Below are 25,508 nucleotides of genomic sequence, written 5' to 3' on the forward strand. Positions count from 1 at the left end.
TTTGTCAGCCCTATTACTTATTATCCCTATAGGTTTATTTTCTCTGGAGTGTGGGCCTTGACTATTCCTTGATCAAGAAATTTGGACCTTGACAAAATACTGCCCTTGTTTTAACGCACATGCACTGTGCTGTAAACATGTTGGAAAGAATTGTTACACCAACACCCACTTGTACTGGTAGACTATGCATACGCTGCACAATTGTATGTTGAAAACCTGCATTTCATTCAGGCACTCATACATGAACCTCTGATAAAATGGCAGCCTGGTGCTTTACTTACTGTCATACATGCTGGTGCTGCTGTCACTGCAACCACCGATGCACCACTTAAAGTAGGGTCACCGTTTTTTCCAGGTTTGGCATCAGTTGGGGATCTCAAATTCCCACCTATTGCAGGACAGAATGCTTTCTTTTTTGGGGCGGGTGAGGGGGAGGATTAAAGGGAAAAATTAGCAGCTGCAAACTGTCTTGATATTCCTGGTGCTAGCAGTGCTTTCTTCCTTTTGAGAGCACGGTATCTTTTGTTTGCAGTAGTAAATTTGATACTTTTGTTGCTTTTACCTTTTAACTCAACACATTACATGCTACATTAAGAGTGTACTTGATGTCATATGTGGGTGTCTTTTAGGGTCAATGCACCCACTTAAATTCCCATGCAGTGTTCTTGCTAAGAGTATCGGGGGTAGCTGTTAGTCTGTATACACAAACTAATTTAGTTGCACCTTAAAGACTGACATTTATTTTGGGCACAAGCTTTCATGGGTAAAAAAATCACTTCAGATGCATGGAGTGAAAGTTACAGATGCAGGCATTATGACACATGAAGAGAAGGGAGTTACCTCACAAGTGGAGAACCAGTGTTGACAGGGCCAATTCAATCGGAGTTAGTGCCTTATGAGCGTCTCACATGTTGAAACTGCTTAATAGATGCCTTCAGGGTTCTGGAGTGGTAGCTGTTAGTCTGCATCAGCAAAAACAATGAGGAGTCCTTGTAGCACCTTAAAGACTAAGGTGCCACAAGGACTCCTTTTTTTTAAATTAATTCAGGGTTCTGGTTTATAACAGAAGCAGCTGGTGTTCTTGACACACATGCCATGGGACCTAGTATACAGTGAGCCTTGCCCACACCTGGCACTTGACCCAGAATCTTCAACTTTTTCCTGATCAATTTCCTCTCCAACCTTAAATTCAGTTTATGGGTGCACTTCTTACATCAGTGAACTGCCACAAAGTATTGGTTTTTATTTCAGTTTTGATCATTTTTAGGTATCAGTGGGGTGACAGTACTAACTAGTAGGTGAATTTTTGAATACCACTAGGGAGGCTCTTGTTAAACACAAGGACTTAATAAAAATTACTTATGCAATGTACATAACAATGTATGTGTTGTGCTTACCATTTGCTGATGTATTCCAGTAATTTCTAGTTGAAAGCTGATGTCTTAACCAGTGCCTCATTACAACACTGTTGGCATAAACAAAGCTGGTACTCAGTACCATTGGACTGTTTCTTTGCCAATACAATACTTATAGTATCTGTTAAGTTACAATCTGAGCATTAACTGATAACACAGTACTGTCAGTCAGGGGCCACGATTTAACTTTGTAAGGGCTGCATGTTTCACAGGCATGTGAAACTATTTTAAAAAAATTGGATTTTATGTATTCAAGAAAATGTCTCTTCATTTTCATGTTTGACACCATTGTTAGTGGGAGAAGGGTATCATTTGAAAGCCCTAACTTGTCTGGTTTCTGATGACTTATGAATATTTCCACCAACCACTGGTGCTGGAAGGGCAGTGAGTCTCTGCTGCAACACTACAGATTCAGACTAACACAGCGACCCCTCTGATACTGCAGAGGGTGACAGCATTTAAATTAGGATTCTGTAAGACATGGGAATCAAATGCCTCCCTTATCTCTTTATCATTAACTAGCTCATGGAATTATGCATGCTCCCCGACTAAACAGTATAATGCTTTAGGAAGTGGTATGGCCATGTTACCATGTTTTCTTGCATGGTTAAATATCTAATAGTGGACATGACTAACTGTGTACACTGATTTTAATCACCAGAAGCTCAGCAATTGTTACCTGAATATATGCTTAATTTTTTTTAGGTCAGTGAGACACCTCCCTAAGCTATGGACAATTTAAAGCGTCAAGTTTGCACTGCTTCACTGGATGCTTCTGTAGTAAACTTGATTATTGAATCCTTTAGCCTAAACTTGTCACATGTATATTTTTAAAAATCTGTTGTGGAGGATTTAATGGAATGAGTCAACTTCAACAGGAAACTTCAGGGTGAACTGCTACATTGGCTTCATGATTGACTCAATTGTATACTAGAAGCCCTGGAAAATACCTTCTGAAGTTATTTGAGAACTTTGACAGTCATTCAATAAATCCATACTATGTACAAAGTCTAGTTTTTTATAATCTGCTATATGCACTGAAATGAGATCTCTAAAGTGATGAGGTACTTGGCTTACTTGCTACCTCCTTTTACTATTGGTCTAGTATTGAATTAAGGAACTAAACTTGATTTGAGTCTGTAGGTAGTAGTGGCTGGCAAGGGTGGAATTCTGTCAAGCATCAACTTGCTTAGCTGGGGGAAGAGTGGTGTGGATTATAGTTTGAACTAGACCCACTACATTCTCTATAAAAAGTTTAGTTTTTTACTCTCTACCTTGTTTTGAACCCCACCTTGCAACTTGTCAAAGGGGATGTTTAGTAGCTTGAAAATGGAGGCTGCACGATCATGTTTCCCTTTTCCTCACTGGTTTTCTCCAATCAACACTTGTGTTCCAAGTCCAGGGGCAGCTCTAGGCATCAGCAAAGCAAGCAGCTGCTTGGGGCAGCAGGAATCCAGCCTGGGAGCTGTAGTTCCTTAGTTAGCTCCCTGCCTATAGAGCCAGCCCCAGAGCAGGGAAAAAACTAAATTTCCCAGCATTCCCTTGGCCACTATCAACAGGAAAGGGAGGGAGTATGGTAGCTAAAACCTCATGCTGCAGCTTGCTGTGACTGGAGAGCTCACTGCTAGAACAGGGTGGCACTGTGAATGGGGAACAAGTATGCCCAAGGAATAGAAGGCTTTAGCCCAGATAGCCCCTTCAGAAGACATCCCCAGACTGGATTAGGGATACTTATGTGACCTCACTTTGAGGCCCCCAAGAAAGAATTGGGTGGACTAAATGGACAGTACCCCTCTCTAGCTGAAACCTAGCAAGGGAGGTATATAGCTCCCCCTAGAATTTAAAATGAAAAGTGAGGCTCTACTGGACCTGGGCAGCTTTAGATACAGTACCAGGCACATAGGAGGATTTCCACTGCTGAGCCATGGAAGCAGAAATTGACTTTTCCTTTCCAGATTTAGCAATATACAGAAAGGGAATCTGGCATCTGCCTTCCAGATTTGAACACCTCAAAATTCAGGAGTGCTCAAGCTCAATTTGGGCAGCTGTTATTTAATTTCTCCCAAATCAAATATATAGATCCATTGTAACTTGCTATAGGAAAAAGTAGGATAAAATTGAGCAAGAAATGCTTCCCAGTGGTTTTTAGGACTGGAATTGCTATTTTCAACAGCCATTGCCTTGTTTTATTTGTTTAAGAGGAAGACTGTGTTATTGCATTGGCAAATTCCCCATAGAAAGAGAGTGGAACAAAAATAATAAAGGCTCCTCAACTTTTCCTCACTTATAGAGGACAGTCTTACATGCATCCAGCTATCCTCCAATCATACAAGCTGAAAATTGTTCCACTTTACTGCAGTTCTGTAACCATATGAGAACTAATCCTCTCTGTGTTCTCTGCACATCCAAAATTCCTGCTGAATGAGCCACCCTAGGAGCAAGTTACCAGTGACCCAGGGCTGGGGCAGGAGGAGAGTGCAGCCAAAAATTTTTTTGCTTGGCATAGTAAAAAACCTAGAGCTGGCCCTCTCCAAGTCACCCTTCTGGAACTATCATATAATCTGGGGGTTGGGGTTATTACATGAGGGGGTCATGAGCTGTTAGCCTCCACCCCAAACCTTGCTTTTCCTCCAGCATTTATAAGGGTGTTAAATATATATATGAAAATGTGGTTTTTATAAGGGGGGTTATACTCAGAGGCTTGCTCTGGGAAGGGGGGCACCACTACAAGTTTGAGAACCACTGATATAATCCAATGTGAATATCTTTCTCCCCTGCTCAAAAACAATTTAAGTTTTCCATGTTGGTTCATAACTATTTGAAGTGGTGTCTAAATTCAGCTCTAATATACTTGTTGCCGGCCCAGGGGCCCGAGGACAGCAACAGTGAGGTTCGGTGCCCGGAGTGCTTCACGCCAATAAACATACTGGGGTGGAGAAACAATCAAAGTTTATTTGAGATCTCAAAGTGGTGCACGGAGACAGGCAAGTCTCAAATCGAGCACACCAGCAAAAACAGTTTCTCTCTTCTTTATACATTTTACAATAAAGCCCCCACCACCACCACCTCCCCTCTACCCCCCCCTTCCCTCTCCACCAAAGGCATGTTTATACATTTAAGCAATTAAATCATTCTAGGGCTATAAATCTAGCTTGTTAGTAACTTCTCTCTAAACAGTTATTTGGTCCTGTTTACCCTTAGTTTATTACCCCTTCCCCAGCTAGAAACATGCAAACCTCATCATTATTGTTTGGTACCTGAAATGAACAAGGTCGTAATTGCTAACTGGCTATTTACACATTCCAATTCCTGTCCTTGGTTGTTGAGGTCAATTAGAGTTAAACATGGAAGGACAGAGTTTAAATATGGAAGAACTCTGGCTCAGGCAGGCATAGTAACCCCAACACACTTAAGCATAGCTGATATTCCCTTGCCCATAAACTTCACTTAATATCAAGTACTACTTACCTTTTCTTAAATGCATTAACATTTTGAAGGTCTCTCTTTAAAACTAAGAACATCCAAATGGGTCATCTACTCCAAGCTGTCTAGTAGAAGATACTGGTTTTCACCCACTTATGCCTATACTGAGCCAATAGCTTGTTTGGCTGAAGCATATCTTCCTGAAAAGCACTGTCCTGACTTCAAGAGCTCAAGATGGTAGTTTGCTTGAGCATCTACAGCCAGGCTCTCAAACTCAAATCCTCCCAACAGGCCAATAGTGTCACTGAAGATGGTGTTCAGAAAAAAATCATTTATATTGTATTTATTTCAAATTTCTTAATAAAATTGTCATACAACTTTTCGCCTTCCAAAGTGTTTTTAGTGTTTGCCCAACACCTGGCAATGCTTCAGTTCTGTCAGTTTGTTGTTTGGCCTCAGTGATGGAGCAGTTGAAATCTTCAGGATTGCAGCAGTGTGTGCATCAGATAACTGTTCAGTATTTTGATTTGTTTATATTCATTGTGGGAAAAAGACTCTGCCCAGCAACTAATGATGGTATCTCTGTCCCTCTCCTCCAGCCAATGGGAGCTGCAGGCATAGCACCTGCAGCAGACATTGTCAGCAGCATGTCTACATGTCTCTTCTCCATAGGCTGCAGTGGGGAGGTTCTACGGCCCCAGATGGCCCACAGGCCAGGACTTTGAGACCCCGATCTACACATTTGTAACTCTAGGTTAAACCCAGCAGCTGCTAATTCAAGTTCTACTAATGCTACTTAGTGTAGCACAGAGACAGCCTGAGGCATGTTCTTCAGCTTCCCTATTTTTAACATTTGTAAATGTTGACACTAGAACTAGATACGGTACTCCAATATCCATCTCACCAATGTAGTATACAGAGGGTAAAATCACCTCACTACTTTTGTTTAATCATTCAAAGACCTCATGTTGTTAAATATGACTCCCTACAGCCTTTCCAGGATAGTTTACCACCTGTATCTTAGAGGGACTCAAGAGTTTCAGTAAAATACACTGGGTAAAATTTTCCAAAAAAAAAATCAACAGGCACTACAGAGCCTAGGATGAAATTTTCAAAGATAAAAATGGCAGGGGGTTAATTCTCTTTGAAAGTAATAGTAATAGGCCTAACCACCATTTGCACCTTCAAAAAACAAAACAAAACAAACAAACAAGTATCATTGAAAGGATGTTTGCATCATTTTAAATCAATAGGAATTAGGAAAATTTGAATATTTTACCTCTTAACTTTTGATTTTCCAATACATTGACACTTGCACATAAAGCCCAGGTTTCATTACAAAACTTTATTAAAAAGATTCAGCTGACCCTTCACTTTTAAATGCAGACCATCCTCAATGTAAAAAAGCCTTTGTACAATAATCTGAATCATAATACAAGCAGAAATGGAGTATAAACTGGCAGACCAAATCTGTAATTAGGCAAGCGTTGGTGGTGGTGATCATTCAAATCTTGGGAATAAATTAAGTTGCTACATTATTTAAATTATGATTTTTTGACCTAGATCAAAGCTCAGTACTTCACAGTTACATAATGATATTGCTTAATGTGACTTTGGCCTTCTCATACATTCCTTGGATTGAACTGAGAAAGGAGTCAAGCACTTCTTATTGGCAGAAGTCTCTTAAAGGATGTAGTGTTCAATGTGTCTTTTTGGCTCGTAGTTTTTCCAATGTTTTCTGTAAGTAAAAATAGATGTTTGAATATCCAGCAGATTGATTTAGATTTGAAGTTCCTAAACAACAGGCTGGCAGTGTTATGAATAGCTAAATGCTCTATAGGAAGGGCATTAGCTAAGCTTCAATGTACTATTTGAATACTTGCCACAACAGCAGCTTGGATTATGCAGACAATGATATATTCCAAAAAAATGGTATTCAGTGTGTTCAAATACATCAGTGTATTTGGCACAAGGCAACCCTATGTAAATAACAGAACAAGCACAGTAACTATTACATTTCTTCCTATTCCAGAAAGTCATGCAGTGGATGTTCTAACTACAGCCCTCTGAAGGGATTTTCTCAGGCTAACCCTAAATGTGTTGCAATGAATGGAACAGTGTGCAAACAGCAGCCAGAAGTTTAAATCCTGATCTTAGGGTTTGGTTTAAATCAAGTGAGCAGTTCCATTTCAAAAACAACTAGTGTAACTAACAACTTAGTAACAAGAAGAGGAACACTTGGACTATAGAGGCATCAAGATTTCAACCACTGACTCCTAATTTTGGATGTTTTTATCTATGCACTCTTTCCAGCAGTTATATGAGGGAAAAATCAGGGTCAGATAGTGATGCTAAATCAGATTTAATTTGTAGAGAAAAGTTTAGATAGTTTTGTTTCTGATGAGACATGGAAGGGACCCCGAGAGATCATCAAGTCCAGCCCCCTGCCTTCACTAGCAGGACCAAGTACTGATTTTGCCCGAGGCCAGTGTTCATAATTTAATGATACACTTTAGAGACCATAGCTCTCTATTGCTATTTTTCAACCTGGTCTTCACTGAAAAATGCAAAATTTTAGTATGTCAAATAATTTACAAGTTAGTAGCTGAAAGCCCATAAACACGTCACGCGGCTGTAATTTGTCACCATGAGATAGGGTGGTAGAATTTCATCATTACTGCAAGAATGGCTCACCCCCCTTTGCTTCAGATGAGCTCCAGTTTTTAATAAGCAGGTAGCAGTCTCATTAAAAAGGGACTGCATCGACAGGTAAGTGGAATTAGAACTGCGCAGAACAACAGGCATTAAAATAGAGAAATGCTGGGCCAAGGGGTTTAAGATACTGTACCACATGCAGTTACCTTTTGAAACTCTCTAGCCTTTTCTCTGTTTTTAGCATAGGTTTCTTGTCTTGATTTCTCTTCCTTTCTGATTTTCACTTCGGCTAGTTGATTATAAAGTCTGCCAAACAGTAAAAACGTGTATACTTATTAATAGGGGCTCAACTTAAAATTAAAGTGTTTGTATTACGTATACAGGGTTAATAAACTGGAAATGATTAAAAATGCCACTTTGGTTTATTTCTCTAGTATGCCAAAAATCCTTATTAGTATTTATATCCAGTAAGTTTATTACCCAGAGTTTTGAGGTTTATATTTGTTTTACTATATATTATCACCTTGACATTTGACAGAATGTGACTGGCAATTTTCCCAACATTTTACTGATCTAAAATCGTGAAGTTCAATTTAAATAGTAAACACACTGGCATGAGTAATTATTTCAGCTATAACAACTCAAACTGAGGTCATCAAAAGGGAAAAAACTGTTTGCTTGGAACTCTGTATGTCAAAAGTCTTTTCACTAAAGAGTGAAAAAACTTTTTATATAGCATAATTTATAATTATGGATAGCGAATGAGTTTAGATGTAGCAAGACTTAGGCCAAGGTCTCAGCCTAGCTTTGCCTGGCATGAGTGTTGTTTTGCCAGTTCCCCCCTTACATAGATCTGCTTAAATAATGCTACTGCCGGCTGGACAAAGGTGATGTTTTGTTCATAGAATGTGTTCCATTAGATTTTTGATAAAAGGAAAAGTTAATCCATGTAATAAATATACAACCCTGTATAAGTGCCTTTTAGTGGGGAAAAATAAGGACAAGATGACATGAAACTATAAGCAGCAAAAGTTGTGTAAATTGAAGCTTGCACATGTGTATTGTAGGGGTTACATAAGACAATGCTTAATACTGACTGGATAAAAATTAAATTAATGGATTCTTATACTCGTCCACATTACATATGCAAGTGAAGGTTAGTAGCACCAAACTGGAGAAATAAGTCTGACGGACCAGACCAGGGATCAGAGGTGGTGATGATCACCACAAAATACAGGATAACTTCCTGATAGGCCAGAATTCAGTAACTTGGGCCTCTATTTCATCTTATCTATCATCTATATCTGAAGTTTTATAAATAAAGGTGAAAATGATTAAGCCTGAATTGGGTGGATTCAGACTCAGATTTTAAGGCCAGATGAGACAAGCACGATCATCTAGTCAGACCTATTGCACCATTGCAGGCCACAGAACCTCACCCACCCACTCCTATAATAGGCCCATATCCCCTGGCTGAGTTCCTGAAGTCCTCAAATTTTGATGTAAACACTTCAAGTTACAGAGAAGCCACCATTTACTCTAGTTCAAACCAGCAGGTGACCCATGCCCCACACTGCAGAGTAAGGCAACCCCCCGCCCCCCCCAAAAAAATTAAAAACATGGTCTCTGCCAATCTGACGTGGAGAAAAATTGCTTCCCTACCCCCGTTTCCTACCTTGCACTTCCAACAAAAAGCACAAAATATTAGTCTCCACAAATACTCATCTAATTTAAGTCTAAGGGGCTGAAATAAATGGGAGATCAGAAACCATTGCTAAAATTAAGGCTCTATATTACTGCAACAGGTATTATTTCAGAAACAAAAGTAGTTTAATTAGTCTAATTTCTCCCAACTATATTCACACAATACCTTAAAGTGCGCTGCTGCATTTGAACATCTGCAGACCTTTTGTCCTCTGGAGAGCACACTTTCACTTCCCCCACTTTCTTCAACTGACTGACAACTGCACCTTTGTTTTAAACAAAATATTTTTTAAAAAAGAAATGCAACTGAGGCCAATCCAAAAGTGGGCTCATACAGATCAGTGACAACAAAGTGAACTGGAGAAGTATCCACTATATAATCTTTACCAGGACAAGTTTACACCTTTTACAGACAGCAGCTGAACACTGGCCTCAAAAGACAGTAAGGTCTGAAACAAAAAACAATCAAGTTTCCTATTTTGGAGAAAACACATCTGAAAAGAAACAGGCTGGTAGAATGGACTCCATGGGGCAGAATTTTTTCTTTTCAGAGTAAATCTCCAAATCTCAGCCAAGGACAATAGTAACGATCTTATCTCATACAGAGAAACACCAGCAAGTTGTAAGGCGATCTCAGTTTTTAGACTATTGTCTATAGTGGGCCAGAGAGCTAGCCCATTATAATGGTGCTAGTTATGCTCTTTATTTCCAGCTTTTAATTCCCATTAAAAGAAGCTAAAAATGTGTTACATTCTCAATACTGCTTTTTTATGTAAGCAATTACTGTTTTTCCAGGGATTTTATATAACTAAGCAGATGAAGAGGTGATCCTAGGATTATGAAAGAGGGTGAGGTATCTCTGAACCACTCTTTCTTAAAATGCGATCCAGGCAGTGAAAGTTTGAGAACCCCTGTTACAGAATATTCTGATCTGCAAGAGCAAAGATCCAAAAGTAGCAGTATCTATCCTGCTTTATAGAATAACTACTAGAAGAATCCCATATGCCTAATGCCTATTTCCAAATGAAATTTACCAGAAGTAGGAGAATCCTCCTTTGGCATGTTAAATCTTTCAGTCTTGTCTCTTTGAAACAGCTTAGCTTGAGGCTTTTCAGAACATCTCTCTCTGTTTTTTATTTCCTCCACTCTTTTAGAGGACTTCTGAATAAAGTTTTTCTTTCTCCTTAAAAATGATTCTTGTAAACTACCTGGTGTGGAAGTGAACTCTAGCAACATGACTGTGAAGAAAGAAGGAAGGTCTCAGTACTTTTGATTTTCATCACTGATAGGTTACTACAGCTGATTATCCTATGAATTTAAATAATGGTCCTAAAACTGAGCTTTACTGTTTTCATGGATTGTACCAGGGTTTGATTTGAAGAGAATTAGGAAATTTACTAAACAGCAATTCAGATTTATGCTTCCTACAGTTATTTTAAAGCTAGAGTGCACATATATAGCATTTTGTATTTGCTATACATGTTACTAAATCTTAATACCTTAAAACATACTGTAAACAACAGGGTCCAAATTACAGACAGACATTCTCAAACCACCAAGCAGATCTAGCTTGTCAGAGGAGTACTTCTTATTTTAAGAATGCTCCAAAGTGTACTAGGCACCCCTCCATGCTGATCCTCAGAACTTTGGTCTGAGGATCTTACAAATTAATACACCTCTACCCCAATATAACGCAGTCCTCGGGAGCCAAAAAAATCTCACCGTGTTATAGGTGAGACCGCGTTACATCGGGGTAGGGAGAGGAACCGCTCCACGCCCCAGCTCACCTCCGCTCTGCCTCCCGAGTGCGCCGCCACTCCGCTTCTTCCCCCCACTCCCTTCCAGGCTTGCTGCACCAGTCAGCTGTTGGCCCGGCAAGCCTGGAGATTCTCTGTTTCAGTTCTAATGAGTATACTGAAGTTACACACGAGTACCTGCAGATTGATGTAATGGAGACTGATCCTCATTAGGACTCTGAGCTATTGCAGAGTAGTCAGGAAGCGTGAAAACAGAGTAATCTGCTTCTGGGTCTAAAGGTAAAAAGTCTCTCCCCTGCTGCAAGACAGAAGAATCGATTGGTATAATGTACTTAGAACAGGCTACACATTTTAGTGAAGTAATATTAATCCATCTCCATTGTTGTCAAGGAACAAACAATTAAGGAGCCAACAGAATGAGATCTTTCTTCATTAGCATAAATGCAAGAAAAATGTAGTTAGCACACAGCAGCAAGAGCTGTTGGCACTAAAAGCCATTTTATAAAAATTTCTCTTAAAACAAAAAAAATCAGATCCTTACCCGTAAAGCCCCTTTTCCCCCATCAAGTTCAAACTTCTCATTTTTGCTTCAGGACCCAGTTTTGCCCCCACTTACATCTGATTGCTTTTCTTCCTGTTCCATCTCTAGCTCCCACATCCACTCTCACACAGTTCTGTCTCCTTCTCCTATTCTCAGATAAATGTTATTCCCCAATGCTGCCCCAATGTTTACAACAGCCTCCAACTATCTAGTCTCAATTTCCTCCACGGTCTAATTGCTTCTTAAAAGCCACCTTTTACTGTCTCTATGCCCTCTTGCAATTGAATTATTATTCATTTGAATGTATGTGATCATCTTCCCAAGATAACAGCTATGTTAGCATGTTCCTTCATAACACTGGCTGGCATCAACTATATTACAGTCATCCACATAGTCTTGAGAAAATGTATCTTCTTTGAATAAATTACCCTGTGATCATCCACTGTCAGAATGGTTTAATCCTAACTGGCATTATCTGTAGCGTTTGGAACTGGTCAGGGACCGTTTGGGGACAACATATGAGCATCTGAATAGGGACAGAATGATCTAGGTCAAAGAGAATCCAACCAAGGAAATGCCTGGAAAACTGGCAGTCCTCAGATGAGGAAATAATGATTCACAACCTGATTTTAAAGTTTTATCATTAGCATCCTCATGGACCTTTCCAGAGCTGTTGAAATACACTGAGGATGGAACAGTTGCTACTCTAGCTTGAGTCATGCAACGCTGAGGAAAAGCTACAGTTTATCCACTGAGCAGGAAAAGGGAGGATTGGACAGAGAGAGACCCCTAAACACTGTCTGAATTTCAGTTCCAGAAATCTTATTAAAAGTCTACTACAAAATACCCTGGGGCAAGTTTCCTACATTAGAATAAGAAAGCCTGCAGTCAGAACTTAAATCGCATACTCACACCCACTGACTTAGGGCTGGTCCCCACTTAGTCCGGACTTCGGACTAAGGTACGCAAATTCAGCTACGTTAATAACGTAGCTGAATTCGAAGTACCTTAGTCCGAACTTACCGCGGTCCAGACGTGGCCGGAAGTCTCCCCCCGTCGACGCCGCGTACTCCTCTCGGCGAGCTGGAGTACCGGCGCCGACTGTGAGCACTTCCGGGATCGATCCGGGATCGATTTATCGCGTCTTAACCAGACGCGATAAATCGATCCCAGAACATCGATGGCGTGCCGCCGGACCAGCCGGTAAGTGAAGACTAGGCCTTAGTCATTCAGTACCCTAGGGGGGTTGGGGACCTCATTAGTTTAATTTGAGCAAAAAAGACACAAAAGGATACTATAATAAAAGACTAGTGCAGTAATGCAATGAGCCCACCCTCTTCTGTCTATTCTGAGAACTGCAGATGGCTCTGAAGTGTGCCTCTATCCAATACCTGGATGCCCTTTCTCTAGTAAGGTAATAGGATTTTTGCCTTTCCCATTGAGTCTTCCAGGAATGAGTTATTGCTCTGCCTTACTAACTACAGCAGGACATGTCTGTTCTTCTGACAGTGTGAACTTTGGAGTACTCAAGGCAAAGGACAGAGTGAAGGAAGCAGAATAGATTTCAGTTCTCTGCATCCGCCCAACCCACCAGACATGGCATTACCACCAAATGGCTCAAATATTTGCAAATCTGGAGAACCCAAAACATGCTAGTGATCTACAATATTGTATTACATGCTTTAAAATTACCAAGTATCTTCTTATTCTTACTAAAGCAAAAAATCAGTAGTACCAGGCTCAAAATGATGAGAGATCATCAAGATTTACCTCAGAACAACTTTTAAGTTCAGACTGGCCAGCATATGCCAAGCTATCCAACTTATTTTTTCTTTTTTTCTCTTGGCTAATGTGTTCCAAGTCTGATTCTGCAACACTGATGTCATTTGAGCTTATCAGAGTCAGTTCAGGTTCTTCCATAATCCCATGCCCTGACTCTGTCTCCTAGAAAACAGAGAAGACAACATCAAGGTAAAAATCAATATTTCTAGCAACAGCAACATTTGTTAGCCTGTTACAAAGGAAAGAATTGTTCAACATACAGATAAAGAAAATGTGCCCCAGGCAGTGAAAGAAATACCTCAGGCAAAGTGCTCTTCCCACATTTATTGATGTACTTAGAACTCCTCCAAAGGAGCTCAGTCCAACCTAAATATTTAATTTGCCATTGTACAAAACCTCCCTTCCACCCCTCCTCTAAACCGGAATTCTAGTCACAGCCTGAAAGCTAATTCTTGGCAAACAATAGTAGCTTTTGTTTGATCCTTAAGGGAACAGCATTTATAACACAGCTTTGTTGTTTTCCTAAATTAAGCATTTTAACTCATCTTCCTTTACCATAACTGCTAGCCTTTTCTCAATTAAAATCTAGACCTAAAATGACGAGAATCAGCATAATTTCAGATTAAATTACACAAGTTTTGAGAAGTCTCCAACGAAAACTGTAAAGTGAACTTTGCTAAATTTTCCAATTACAAAAAGGTCTAAAATAGCTTGGAGCAATTAGTTGAAATCTGAATGGCATTTAACTCACTAACAATTACCTTGTGAAACCTTTATTTCACTCACCCAGACTGGCACACGGCTTTGTAAGGAATGTGACCCTGAACTTATTGTGAGCACTGAATTAGAATTTTGGTTTTGGGGTATTTCTGGCAAACCACCATTTTGTTGTCTAGTTGCTTGTGAAGGGTTGATGTAGATTTCTGAGTCTACTGCTCTAGGCATTCTAGAGGACATCTGTACTTCTAGAATGCTTTGTTCTTCCTCCAATATATTTGTACTGCACTGTGAATGGTCACCTTCCACAATCCTATTTGCTTCATTGCTAAGAACTGGGGTTTCAGTAAGCTCCCTGTGCTTATTTGGTGTCACAACAGGTAATTCTTCAAAGCACAAGTTCTCTTTTCTCAGTTCCGCAACTTCTTTTACTGAATGTTCAGTCAGGAGAGTCTCATTTTCTGTAATCTGTGTTGTAATTAGCTGATAAAATGAACCCAGTTCTTCTGATGAACTCAGCGTTGGACTCCGCAGGTTTTCCACTGAAGACTGGAGATTAGTATTCTCTATATTTCTCGCCAGCCCCTCATATTGGTCTCCAACAGGTGAAACATAGTTCTCATTCTCTGATTTTTTAATTTTAGAATTTTGTTCAAATACAATGCGAAGACCTATTGGTTGTGCAGTACTCTGGCTGTGCTCATTCAGGGTAGATTCCAACTGAAGAGGGTGAAAAGATTCTTCAGAACCTGCTTGAAAAAAGTCAGACTGTCAGAAAAGTCTAAATACATACAATAGAGTTTACAAAAAGGAAGTAATTATTTATCTATTTAAGAAAAGCATAGTAAAATAGGCAACAATGTTTTAAATACAGTAATTTAATTCCAGTACATTTACATTTATTAAGATATGATGGTGTTTTTTATGTCAATTTGGTGAATTAGAATGAAATTCTTCCTAGATATCAAAATATCCAAATAATAAAAAACGGAGTATTAATCAGGAAAGTATCTTCATTTAAAAATAGTTATTTTACACAAAATAATTTTAGCTTCTTTTAAATACAATCTCTAATAGCTTTATATTTGACATAGTAACTTGTCTTTTTTTCTTTAATGTTTAGGACCATATTCTCTGCTGGTGTAAGCAGGCACAACTACACTGAAGTCAATAGAGCTGCACCAAGCAGAGAATTTGGCCCTTGGAAACCATTCTCAGGTAGAAAGCCTTAGCATTTCAAACGCCTCTCTGACAGCGTTTCTAAAGGAGCAAAAGCAAAATCATTACTGGTGCTGTATACATTAATAGTAGAAAAAAATCAGAACACAGCCTGTTCTTTCTTATAAAGGCCAATTACAGCAGGTGGTTATTCTCACTTGGATTTCCCTTAAGATCTACACATACAAAACAAGTTATACTTAGGAGGCACTCAGATACTACAGCAATGGGATTATATCTATCTAATAAGAGGTTTTGATTCTAGGGTTTTTTTTAACTGACAATATTTGGAAGTTAGCAGATAAGCATTCTTCCAAATATACGTCTCTAAATATGGTAATGATAAGAAATCATTGATAAGCAGGCACATGTCACACACAAATATAGACTTTGTGATATGCAGACAACTTTCAAAATATTTCCCTATAGCCAAATCCTGCAAACCTTAACACAAGCAAAACATCTGTAGTTTTACTTGACTAAGGCATCATCCCATGGTGAACAGCAGCAGCAAAAGAATTGAAGTCCACAGGAACAACTCATACTTTGAGATTAGTCATTGCTTAAAAAAAGACTTCAGATGACAGATCTAAAATTTGATCTATCTTAAAAGTGCCTATAGTAATGCATGTCACAATTTTATTTCTTGTATTTTCAGTACATGAAATAATTGGTTTTGCAGAGAGGGAATTTACAAGGATTAAGAAAAATTAATGATTTAAGCTAAAATTACAAATTTAAACTCTATTCTTAAATCACTATTATGTCTAGATATTGAGCATCATACATTCTGCATTTGGATCTCTGCGATACCCAGAGACAGCAAGGGGAGTTTGACAGAATCGGTGCCCACAGCTTTAAAAAATGAACAGCATATTTTTTGCTTTTGGCTGAAAGCACCATCAATAAATTACAGAGTGGCCCGAATATTAAAATTACATATGCTCTCAAAGGAAATGTATACCAAAGTCAACAGTCAATTTTAATAATTGGGAAGACAAAGAACTGGACTGTGTAATTCCTGGGTATGTCACCCAACAGCAGAAAAACTAAGGAACCAGGTCTGTGGACACAGTCTTGTTCAATAGCAGTGGGGGCATAAAGTAAGAGCTAAGCTATGACATTGCAGAGAAGACAGAGTATATAACGAACAGATAGCAGTGTCTCACTAACTTCAAGAGAACACAATTGCAGGGGACCAAACAACTATAAATCTTCACGTTTAGACATTAAAAACAGATCCATACCCAGAGTAACATTTTCCTTAATTGACTCCTCTGCTTGTGATGTAGTACTGTTTAGCTTCTTTGTATTAAGAAAAGAATGCAGATTGTAACTTCTCGCTTTCAAGCTAGAGGTTGTGGCTTCAGGAAATACAGATGTGTCTTGACTTTGGATTGAGAAAGCAAAACTCTAGTGGCAGAAGAATCATGGCAAAGAGTTTAGTTATTGATCATGGTTAAATATTCTCAAATATAATACAAGAGAAAAACTGCAACAGTAATTTTTAAACTTTTCTTTCAGATCCATTTCTATCACAAAAGGCAAATTATTGTGAAGTGAACTACTGGTCAGTTCTAGATTAAAAACACAAACTTGCCATTATATTTTCTGTAAATGTCAAAAGATTAAGTTTCTAATCACACAACATTGTAACCTTACATAAATTGCATGAGTTCCCTTATTTCAAAACTTTGTGTAATACCTTGCTAAAATCTTTGCTGTCTTCGGAAATCCTATGTTGAGAAAGGGATGATGAGATATCAAAGTCAGGACTTGGTTCCAAAGGCTGAAAAAGCTGACGTTGAAAGTTAGGGAAATTTCTTTCCATATCAGAAAAATCGAGTCCAACGGCTGGAGCTTTAAAAAAAAGTGGAAAATTTATTTTTAAAAAATGCAAACCTGGCATCTACAGCTCAGGTGCTATAAATGTAATGCATAAGACTTAAAAAGTTTATCAATAGTTTTTGCAAGTATTTTGTGTTAAAACAGGCTATCTACATCACTGTATCTCTGAAGTGATGCATGTGTATACAATACCCCAACAGGTTGTGCTGAGTCAACTCAAAGTAAAAACTAAAACTGTTTTCAAGTATTCCAGGACAGTGACAAATTAAAATGCTGAAGCTAAACACTAAGTAGTAATTCATGACCATATTGTTATACTTTCATGCACAGTCTTCTAATTTGAAGGCACAGAGTATTAACAAAAATGTCAAGGGTATATAAATAAATGCTATATAAATTACATCTCATTTTCTTTAACAGATTTGGTTTAAAATACTAATATTTATTTAGCATTTACTGTTAGCTGTGCATGTGTGTGTTTTCCACTACAGACTGAGATAAATCAAGGGTAAAAAATATCTTGAAACCACCCAATTATCCTACCAGCTGCACAGGTACAACTTCCTCTGAAGCCAATGGGAGTCGCACGTATGCAACTGCCTATATAATTGGGCCTCTGATCTTTTTGGCATTTGGCCACAGGGTGCAGAATATCAGCAGAACAGGGAACATCAACATGTATGTTATCTAGTGATTAACAAAATATAATTAAAATTTGAATACAGATTAAATGCATGATCTTGTTAAACTCCTTTTCACAGTATACTTCTAGTTCTTGTATTGTCTCCATATTCTAAACAGGTTATTACCATGGAAAGATATAGTGTTTTCAGGTAACCAGTTCAAATCTTTCGTATATTTGTCTATGATCTGCTGAATTTGACTTCTATTAGAGATAAAATTCTCTTCTGCAGGCAGATGAAATTCAGAAACTTCAGAAGAATTCTCTTGCCTCTGCTGAGCAGTGGTAGGTGTTGGAGATGCAGAAGAGTCCAAAGGGCTACTTGCTGTTTCTCTCAATATCCTATCCTCGGCACTATTTGAAGACAACTCTGGAAGATAAACCATAATTCTGACACCCAGTTTTGCAAATAAGCCACTTAAGTGAACTTGTTTGAAAATGAACTTTTGTTTGACAGCATAAACCTTGAAACAATGTAAACTGAAGATTTTTTTAAAAACGTCTTCTATCACAATTCTCTCCCATGCAAAACTTAACAGCAATTTCTGTAAATCTACATTGACAATACCTAATTAAATAATGCTCGATGGAGCTTAGCAACTTCAAAGGATGAAGATCTTTACCCTCTCTCTCAGGTACATATATGGTCCGCAGCATCTGAGCGCCTCTCAATTTTTTTAATGTATCCTTAAACACTCATTATGTAGGGCAGTGCTAGTTTGCCATTTAAAAAATTTACATAACATGACAGGTAAAAACGTTATTAAATATTTGAGAAATCTTTAATCAGAAGAGTGTATTCAAAAAGAGTAAAGAAAAGTTAGTCATAATGCTAACTTGGTCACACCCATGTGCATGTTTTATGTTTCCTAACTTGTCATATCTAGAATATTGAGGAAAATATCTGACGTATATCATTCACATTCACATTAACTGAAGACCATGGAATTTCTTCCCCAAATGAGATTTTCCCAGAAAATTAAGAACATATAAAACGAGGAATTAAAATTCTGTATCAGACCTGATAAAACCATACCTCTAAGGCTTGCTACAAAGTGTATACTATGAAAAAACATCTGAAGTTTGTGATCACTGTTCAGACAAACAGTCAATACTGAAATTCATAGATAGTTGTAGAAGAGCGAAGACTTACTGTATGTGCTAATTAAACACTTCAGACATGGCTATTCAGAAAAAAAATCCCAACAATTTATAGTTTATTTTCTTTTTTCAATTTTGCCAACTTGAAAACCTGAGGTATTTCACACAACAGTACTTGTAACATCAGTTGCCATTTGCCAAAACTACGGTAGTTGTAGTTAACATGCTAATATGTTTAGCTTACTTGAAAGTCAAATAAAGCTACAACCATAGAACATGCATTACATTTTATTTATGCTCTATTTCAGAGGACAACATTAACAAGGCTTAAGTCAAGTTTCACATTAATCAATCTTCTTTCAGAAGAACTCAGTAATGTCAAAGTATTAGATTCATTTTCCTTTATAATATTGTAAATAAAATCCAGTTTATAAGAAAAAAAATATTTACCAGTGTTAGCAGGACTTAGGTCCAACTTTTCACTGGTTAAAAAACTGCCAGTGGAAATTGTTGTTGAAGACAAATAATCACAGGCTGTCTCTCGTGCACAAGCCTGTGGAGCAAAACTGGTTGTCAATCCTTTAGAAAGTGCTACCTAGGGTCAAGAAAATATGACTATAGTATTGCGTATGGACAAGACAAATTATTTAAAATACAAATACTTAATTTTGAGCTCAGTTCAAGTGTAGAAACCTTCATTATTTGAAGAGTCAGACAAAATAAAGGTTCATCATTGCTCAGTACAAAAATTTCCTCACATGCATGCGTACATACACACACACACCCCTCCCCCGCACACAACCCCCCACACTGCACACAACCACATTCTCAGGAACCATTATATTGCTTCCCAGAACTGTATATAGATCATACACCATGTAAACCAGGTGATCTACTGGTGCTCAGATTTGGCTATTTCTCATCACAGATCCACTTCAATAATAAAAGAGCAGATCTCAGAGGAACAGAAGTGCAGTATAGGAAAGCCTCCATGCTTATTTTATAGGTGACATGCAAAGGAAGATTGCTGGGTTTGTGCCCTTTTTTGCTTCTTTATGTCATATAAATGGGGCCTGAAAAGGTTTATTTTATTTTTTAGAAATTTTGCTTTGTTTTAAATTGTAAAAATATCAGGGATACAAAGTTCTCTCCCCTGTTTTTACTGGGCAAATCCTTAGAAGACCAGGAAAGCTGGAATAAGTGCTTTCTTAGTCCTGAACTGAAAGGGACAAGATATTTAAATATTTCAAAGATTTTGCTGCTATCTTTTTTAAAGTGTTAACAAAACAGGTTTAAATGACTTAAAACCCTTTTATCCACCAGTTGCTCAGAAACTCATAATAGTCACACCACTTCTCTAGTAGTCTATGAAAACTTGCAAGAAATAAAGGGTAAACAAGACTGAATTTCTACTGAAAAAAGAAGCAGAATGGCATGTGTGTTTTACACATCATAAAGCAACAAAATTATGGCAAAAAATAACTCTCCCCGCCCCCAACAAAACACTTTGCAGGTCACCTTCAAATTCATATTTCAAGTTAATAAAAAAGGTTTAGGAAATACTAAAACAGTCAGCTGAATTTAAGCAGTATGGTTATTTTAAAAGACATGATATATTAATTTTCAATATAACTAACCGTACTATCAGGTCTAAATGATGGTCCAGAATCTGTAATTACTCTCCTTCCAATGTCAGCAGCATAAATTGGTAAATCTTGACCCATGACAACAGAATCCTTGGGGTTGGCTATAAATCAAAAACAGGAAACAGATAAAAGTCCGTTGCCAAATTCTGAACACTAGATGGCAACCACACTTAATCCTGCTACCTCAGTTCCTATACAACTTGTTGACTTCTGTTCATGTTTACCTTTTCTTTATCACCTGTAAAAGACTATCTGCTCCACTATATTACTTCCAAGAACAGCAATTGCACTGGTAAATACAGAATGCTTCTCCTTAGATGGCTTTTCTACAATTTACAAATGCCAAGGATACACTCTTTTTTTGCAAAATATTATCTGAAGAACTTAATCAGTGGGAGAAGTATGCAATCAAAAGTTAGAGAAAGAAAACTTACCTAAAACAGTGGTTCTCAACCAAGGGTATGTGTACCCATAGGGGTACGCAGAGATCCATCAACTCATCTAGATATTTGCCTAGTTTCACAACAGGCTATATGAAAAGCATTAGCGAAGTCAGTACAAACTAAAATCTCATTTTATTTTATAATTACATGGTAAAAATGAGAAAGGAAGTAATTTTTCAGTAATCGTGTGGTGTGACTCTTCCGTATTAGGTCTGATTATGTAAGCCAGCAGTTTTTAAGTGAGGTGAAACTTGGGGGTATGCAAGCCAAATTAGCCTCCTGAAAGAGCTACAGTAGTCTGGAAAGGTTGAGAACCACGGACCTAGAAGGCCAAGAGCTCCCTCTTAGAGGCAAACTAGAGAACAGACTCTCAGATCTTACCTCTCAATCTTTGAAACAGAAACACAGACTGGTGCAGATACCACAAAGATTGATGGAGTGATAAATAATGAGGAAAGGGCAGTAATACACAGTGATCTGGATCGCTTGGTAACGTGGGCCCATTTAAACAAAATGTGATTTAATACAGTCAAATGTAGAGTTCTACATCTAGGAACAAGGAATGCAGGCTAGATCTATAGAATGAAGGACTGTATTCTGAAAAGCAGGGACTCTGAAAAGGATTTAGGGATCAGAGTGGACAAGTAATTCAAAATGAGTTCCCAGTGCGATGCTGTGGCAAAAAGGACTAATGCAAGCAGGAAAGTAGTAGTAGGGAGGTGATTTTACCTGTATATATGGCATTGGCAAGACTGATACCAAAAGACTGTGCACAATACTTTAAACAAGATGTTGAAAAATTGAACAGGGTGCAGAAAAGAGCCACAAACATTATTCAAAATGCCTTACAGAGAGAGAGAGCTCAAACTGTTTAGTTTATCAAAAAGAAGAGTGAGACATGTTTTGATTACAGTGTATGTGTCCTTCACAAGGAGAAAATACCAGGGGCTGAAGAAATTCTTCAATCTAGTGTAGAAAGGCATAATAAAGACCAAAGCTGAAGCAAGACAAATTCAAACTAGAAACCAGGCAAAAACAATTTTAACAGTGAGGGCAATTAGCCACTGGAACAAACTACCAAGGAAAGTGATGGAGTCTCCATCTCTTGAGGTCTTCAGATTAAGACAGGATGCCTTCCTGGAAGACATGCTTTAGCTAAACACAAGTTATGCTGTAGTCCCGTGGTTCTCAATCTATTTACCATCGTGGGCCACGTATTTGTCCCACAATGTGTTACGTGGGCCGCATCTAATGCTATCTCTATGGCCCTGAGGATGTCACATTTGCCGCAGGTTGAGAACCAATGCTGTAGTCAAACACAAATTGTTGGGCTCAATGCAGGAGTGATGGGGTGAAATTTAACAGCCTCTGATATACAGGAAGTTAGACTAGGTGATCTAATATTGCCTTCTAACTTTAGCTTATTAAAAAACTATGCTATAATTGAAAAAATGTGTTGTATTAGTGTATAGCACTAATGTATGTTTAGTCTTGTGATATTAACATAGGGATGAATACTTCACAATTTCATATCCTAGGCCAAATGAATTGCTGATCTCCGTGGAGTTAGCAAAGAGAAGTTTATCCTGATCTCATTGCTTAGTTACAGTAGTATCATTAAGAACATAGTATTTGGAGGATGGCAACAGAAACTGCAAAAGCACTAGTTTTCTTGGTTTAACCCACTCAAAAACCAATTGTCTCCCACAGCCTCCAGCATCCTGTAAGGGATTCTTATACTTTAATATGCTGGCTATTAAACTGTGGCAATGAATGTAAGTATTTTTGCAAAATTAAAGCTAGAATACATCTTATTTATTCACGAAGTACTGTTGTTGTAAACCAGTAATAAGGATTTGGATAAACATTTCTAAGATAAAGCCCTAATCAAGAAGCTGCTCCATGAGAAACATGAAAAAGAATCCCAAGATTAGCTGGGACAAGCAGGGAGGCAAACCCTTCAAAGCCAAGTCAAGGGGCATGTTTCAAGCTAGGTTCCTAAACTGACACCAACGTGACAATCCAACCTGCAATAATGCCTTTACGGGTAGGTATTTTGGATTAAAGTGGATAGCTAGGCAAAATGAAAATGGATCAGAAAAGGAACAATGTTCGGTTAGCAGCTCTGACTGGGATAACAATGTGGAAGTAAAAATCACAGCTGGAACAATGCTAGCAGGGGGATTGGGGGCTGAACAGATGAACATGGAATGGCGCTTTAGGCTGGAAAATTTAAGGTGTTTTTATATCAAATCTAGTTACTATTTTAAGCCAAAATACTATACAACACAGCTATCTATAAATTGCCTAACCCAAACACATTCAGATTTTTTTTTTTTAAAAGTGTCTTTAGTCAATATCTTATTAAAACCAGAGTTAGTTAAAGGAAAATATATGGTTGGCAGGAGTACCAAACTCAGTCCTGAAATCCAGAACCACAGGGATGAAAGCATCAAAGACCACAATTACCTCCCGTATGGTAAGTTGTTCGGTTCCTTGAAGAAGTTACCATACAATAAATACAAGGAAAACTCCCTAAAATATGATCTATAAAACTGAGTATTACATTTAAATGTATGTAGAGTTAAGCTTCTCTCTCTCTCTCTCTCTCTCACACACACACACACACACACACAGTACATCCTCTAACAAATCAGGCCAGACATAGTTAAAGAGCTGTATATTTTACAATGTTAAAGTAACTACATATACCTTAAAAAAAGATGGATTCTCCCACCTGGCTCATGTGAACTACTAGCATCCACCATCAGTCTTTCATGCCATGAACTACTTAGTTGGTTAGTGCATCTTGGGTTTTCACTAGAACCTTGTTCTTTCCAGTTGGCTATGGATAAGTCTCTTTCTTCATGAACCGATTCACTATTGCACATGCCAGACACTAGCTCTTCCACAGATGAAATGAGAGAAGCTTCTCCACCAACGGAATCTGTCTTATCTGAATTTGAAAGAATTATTTATTTATTAGAGTTAAGAGGTAATATTTCATAAAAAGACACGCGGTGTTGAAATGTACGTTTTGTACTACAGAAATACAGTACTGAAGTTGTAAAGTGTTCGATTTCAATTAAAATGTTTAGCACTTGCTAAAATGCATTTAATTTCTAGGTTTAATTTAAAGCGATACTGTGAACTTAAACTCTAGTCAATTAAAAAAAATTAAAACTAATTTACTGAGTCCCTCTGCCCATTTGTGGTTTTAGAACCAGGTTTTCCTAGTTTTGAAAGACCTAAGCTAGCAACAGTTGACTGATGCAAGCAATCCAGAGTCTACACTGACACTGCGTCGACCTAACTACATCGACATGGACTCAATAACTTCATCTCCATGAGTGGCATAAAGTCATTGCAGCAGGTGAGTTACATCAGTGAGGACGAAATTCTAGCACTGACACATACAGAGGTAGGTCGACATTTGGTCAATGCAAGACAGCTCTCTCTGTAGTGTAGACTATGGCTAAGTCATTCTTAACTTGTTCTCTTCCTATTTTAGCCTCAGATCTGACCCCATTTACACTGATGTTCACTATGTTAATCATACAATGCTGCTAACTTTCTCGGTGAAAACCAAAACAAAAAATATAATACGTTGCTGCGTTTCCTGGTCTTTCCATCCTCATTGAGGAATGGGCCTACCCTGTCCTTGGTGGTCTTCTTGCTTTTAATTTTGTTCCTACATGCTTGTGTTATTTTATATTCAGCCTCCATAATGTGACCTAGTTTCCACTTTTTGTATGACTCTTTTGCTTTTGAGGTCATTGATGATCGCCTGGTTAAATCACAGTAGTTTCCCTATCTTTCCTATTCACTGGGATAGTTCGCTCTTGTGCCTTTAATAATGTTTCTTTAAAATACTGCCAACTTCCCTTAGACATGCTTCCCATGGGATCTTATCTACCAATTCTCTGAGTTTGCTGAAGTCTGCCTTCTTAAAATCCATTTTCTTTATTCTGATGTTTTCCCTCCTATCATTCCTTGATCATGAAATGAGGAGTTAATGATTCCATTTTCACCCAAGCTGCCTTTCACCTTCAAATTCTGAACTAGTTCCCCCGTTTGTCAGAATCAAATCAAGACTAGTCTCTTCCCTAGTTGCTTTCTTCGCCTTCTGTAAAGTTGTCTCTAGTGCATTCCAAGAATTTGTTGGATAATCTGTGCCCTGACTTATTATTTTCCCAACAGATGTATGAGTAGTTGAAGTCCCCTGTCACTAAAGTCTTGTGATTTGGACAATTTTGTTAATTGTCTAAAAAAAAGCCTCATCCACCTGTTCTTTCAGTATTAGTCCTCTAGGGTGTTACTTATAACTATAGAAGGTATTCACCCTACAGTCTGAAAATGTAAGTTGACATGTTCCCCTTAATTGTTACTATATTACAGTATTTCTTAAATGAACCTTACAACAAGCTTATTAGAAGTTCTGTGGCAATTTGACACCATCCCTTAATTTTGTTGCTGTTGCATATTCTATGTATGTTCTAGCAACCCACCACTGCTGTACAGCGCCTAACAATTTCTATGCAGCAAAACTACCTCAAAGCCAATTCATAAGGGAACA

At 38.1% G+C, this 25,508-nt stretch overlaps 2 protein-coding genes and 1 non-coding gene across 10 annotated transcripts in view; 1 reads left to right on the top strand and 2 right to left on the bottom strand.

Moving 5' to 3' along the window:
* TAF1D (TATA-box binding protein associated factor, RNA polymerase I subunit D) overlaps nt 1-2,417 on the top strand; it is a 28,836-nt gene extending 26,419 nt beyond the window's left edge. Inside the window, exon 16 of one of the 2 annotated variants that reach the window (XM_054015657.1) lies at nt 2,121-2,417. The gene's annotated coding sequence lies outside the window, so the exon portion shown is untranslated. The other variant, XM_054015660.1, reaches the window with a different exon arrangement.
* A 3,746-nt stretch (nt 2,418-6,163) lies between these two features.
* The window catches only part of CEP295 (centrosomal protein 295), a 52,215-nt gene continuing 32,870 nt past the window's right edge, over nt 6,164-25,508 (bottom strand). For 3 of the 7 annotated variants that reach the window (XM_054015648.1, XM_054015649.1, XM_054015645.1), the window contains exons 17-29: nt 23,670-23,888; nt 20,481-20,590; nt 19,294-19,438; nt 17,870-18,112; nt 16,918-17,072; nt 16,460-16,625; nt 14,064-14,743; nt 13,266-13,439; nt 11,132-11,252; nt 10,232-10,435; nt 9,364-9,463; nt 7,700-7,799; nt 6,164-6,576 (exon numbers count right to left, since the gene is read on the bottom strand). In XM_054015648.1, the coding sequence (XP_053871623.1) occupies nt 6,538-6,576; nt 7,700-7,799; nt 9,364-9,463; nt 10,232-10,435; nt 11,132-11,252; nt 13,266-13,439; nt 14,064-14,743; nt 16,460-16,625; nt 16,918-17,072; nt 17,870-18,112; nt 19,294-19,438; nt 20,481-20,590; nt 23,670-23,888 (2,456 nt within the window). In that variant the 3' untranslated portion in view covers nt 6,164-6,537. Of the gene's footprint in view, nt 6,577-7,699; nt 7,800-9,363; nt 9,464-10,231; nt 10,436-11,131; nt 11,253-13,265; nt 13,440-14,038; nt 14,744-16,459; nt 16,626-16,917; nt 17,073-17,869; nt 18,113-19,293; nt 19,439-20,480; nt 20,591-23,669; nt 23,889-25,508 lie in introns of those variants that run through there. The other 4 variants (XM_054015647.1, XM_054015646.1, XM_054015650.1 and 1 more) reach the window with 4 other exon arrangements.
* On the bottom strand, nt 19,692-19,774 carry LOC128830688 (small nucleolar RNA U2-19). The gene has a single exon (XR_008443647.1). It is a non-coding gene; the product is annotated as a small nucleolar RNA U2-19 (small nucleolar RNA).

This window comes from Malaclemys terrapin, chromosome 1 (assembly GCF_027887155.1).
Source record: "Malaclemys terrapin pileata isolate rMalTer1 chromosome 1, rMalTer1.hap1, whole genome shotgun sequence".
NCBI lineage: Eukaryota > Metazoa > Chordata > Testudines > Emydidae > Malaclemys > Malaclemys terrapin.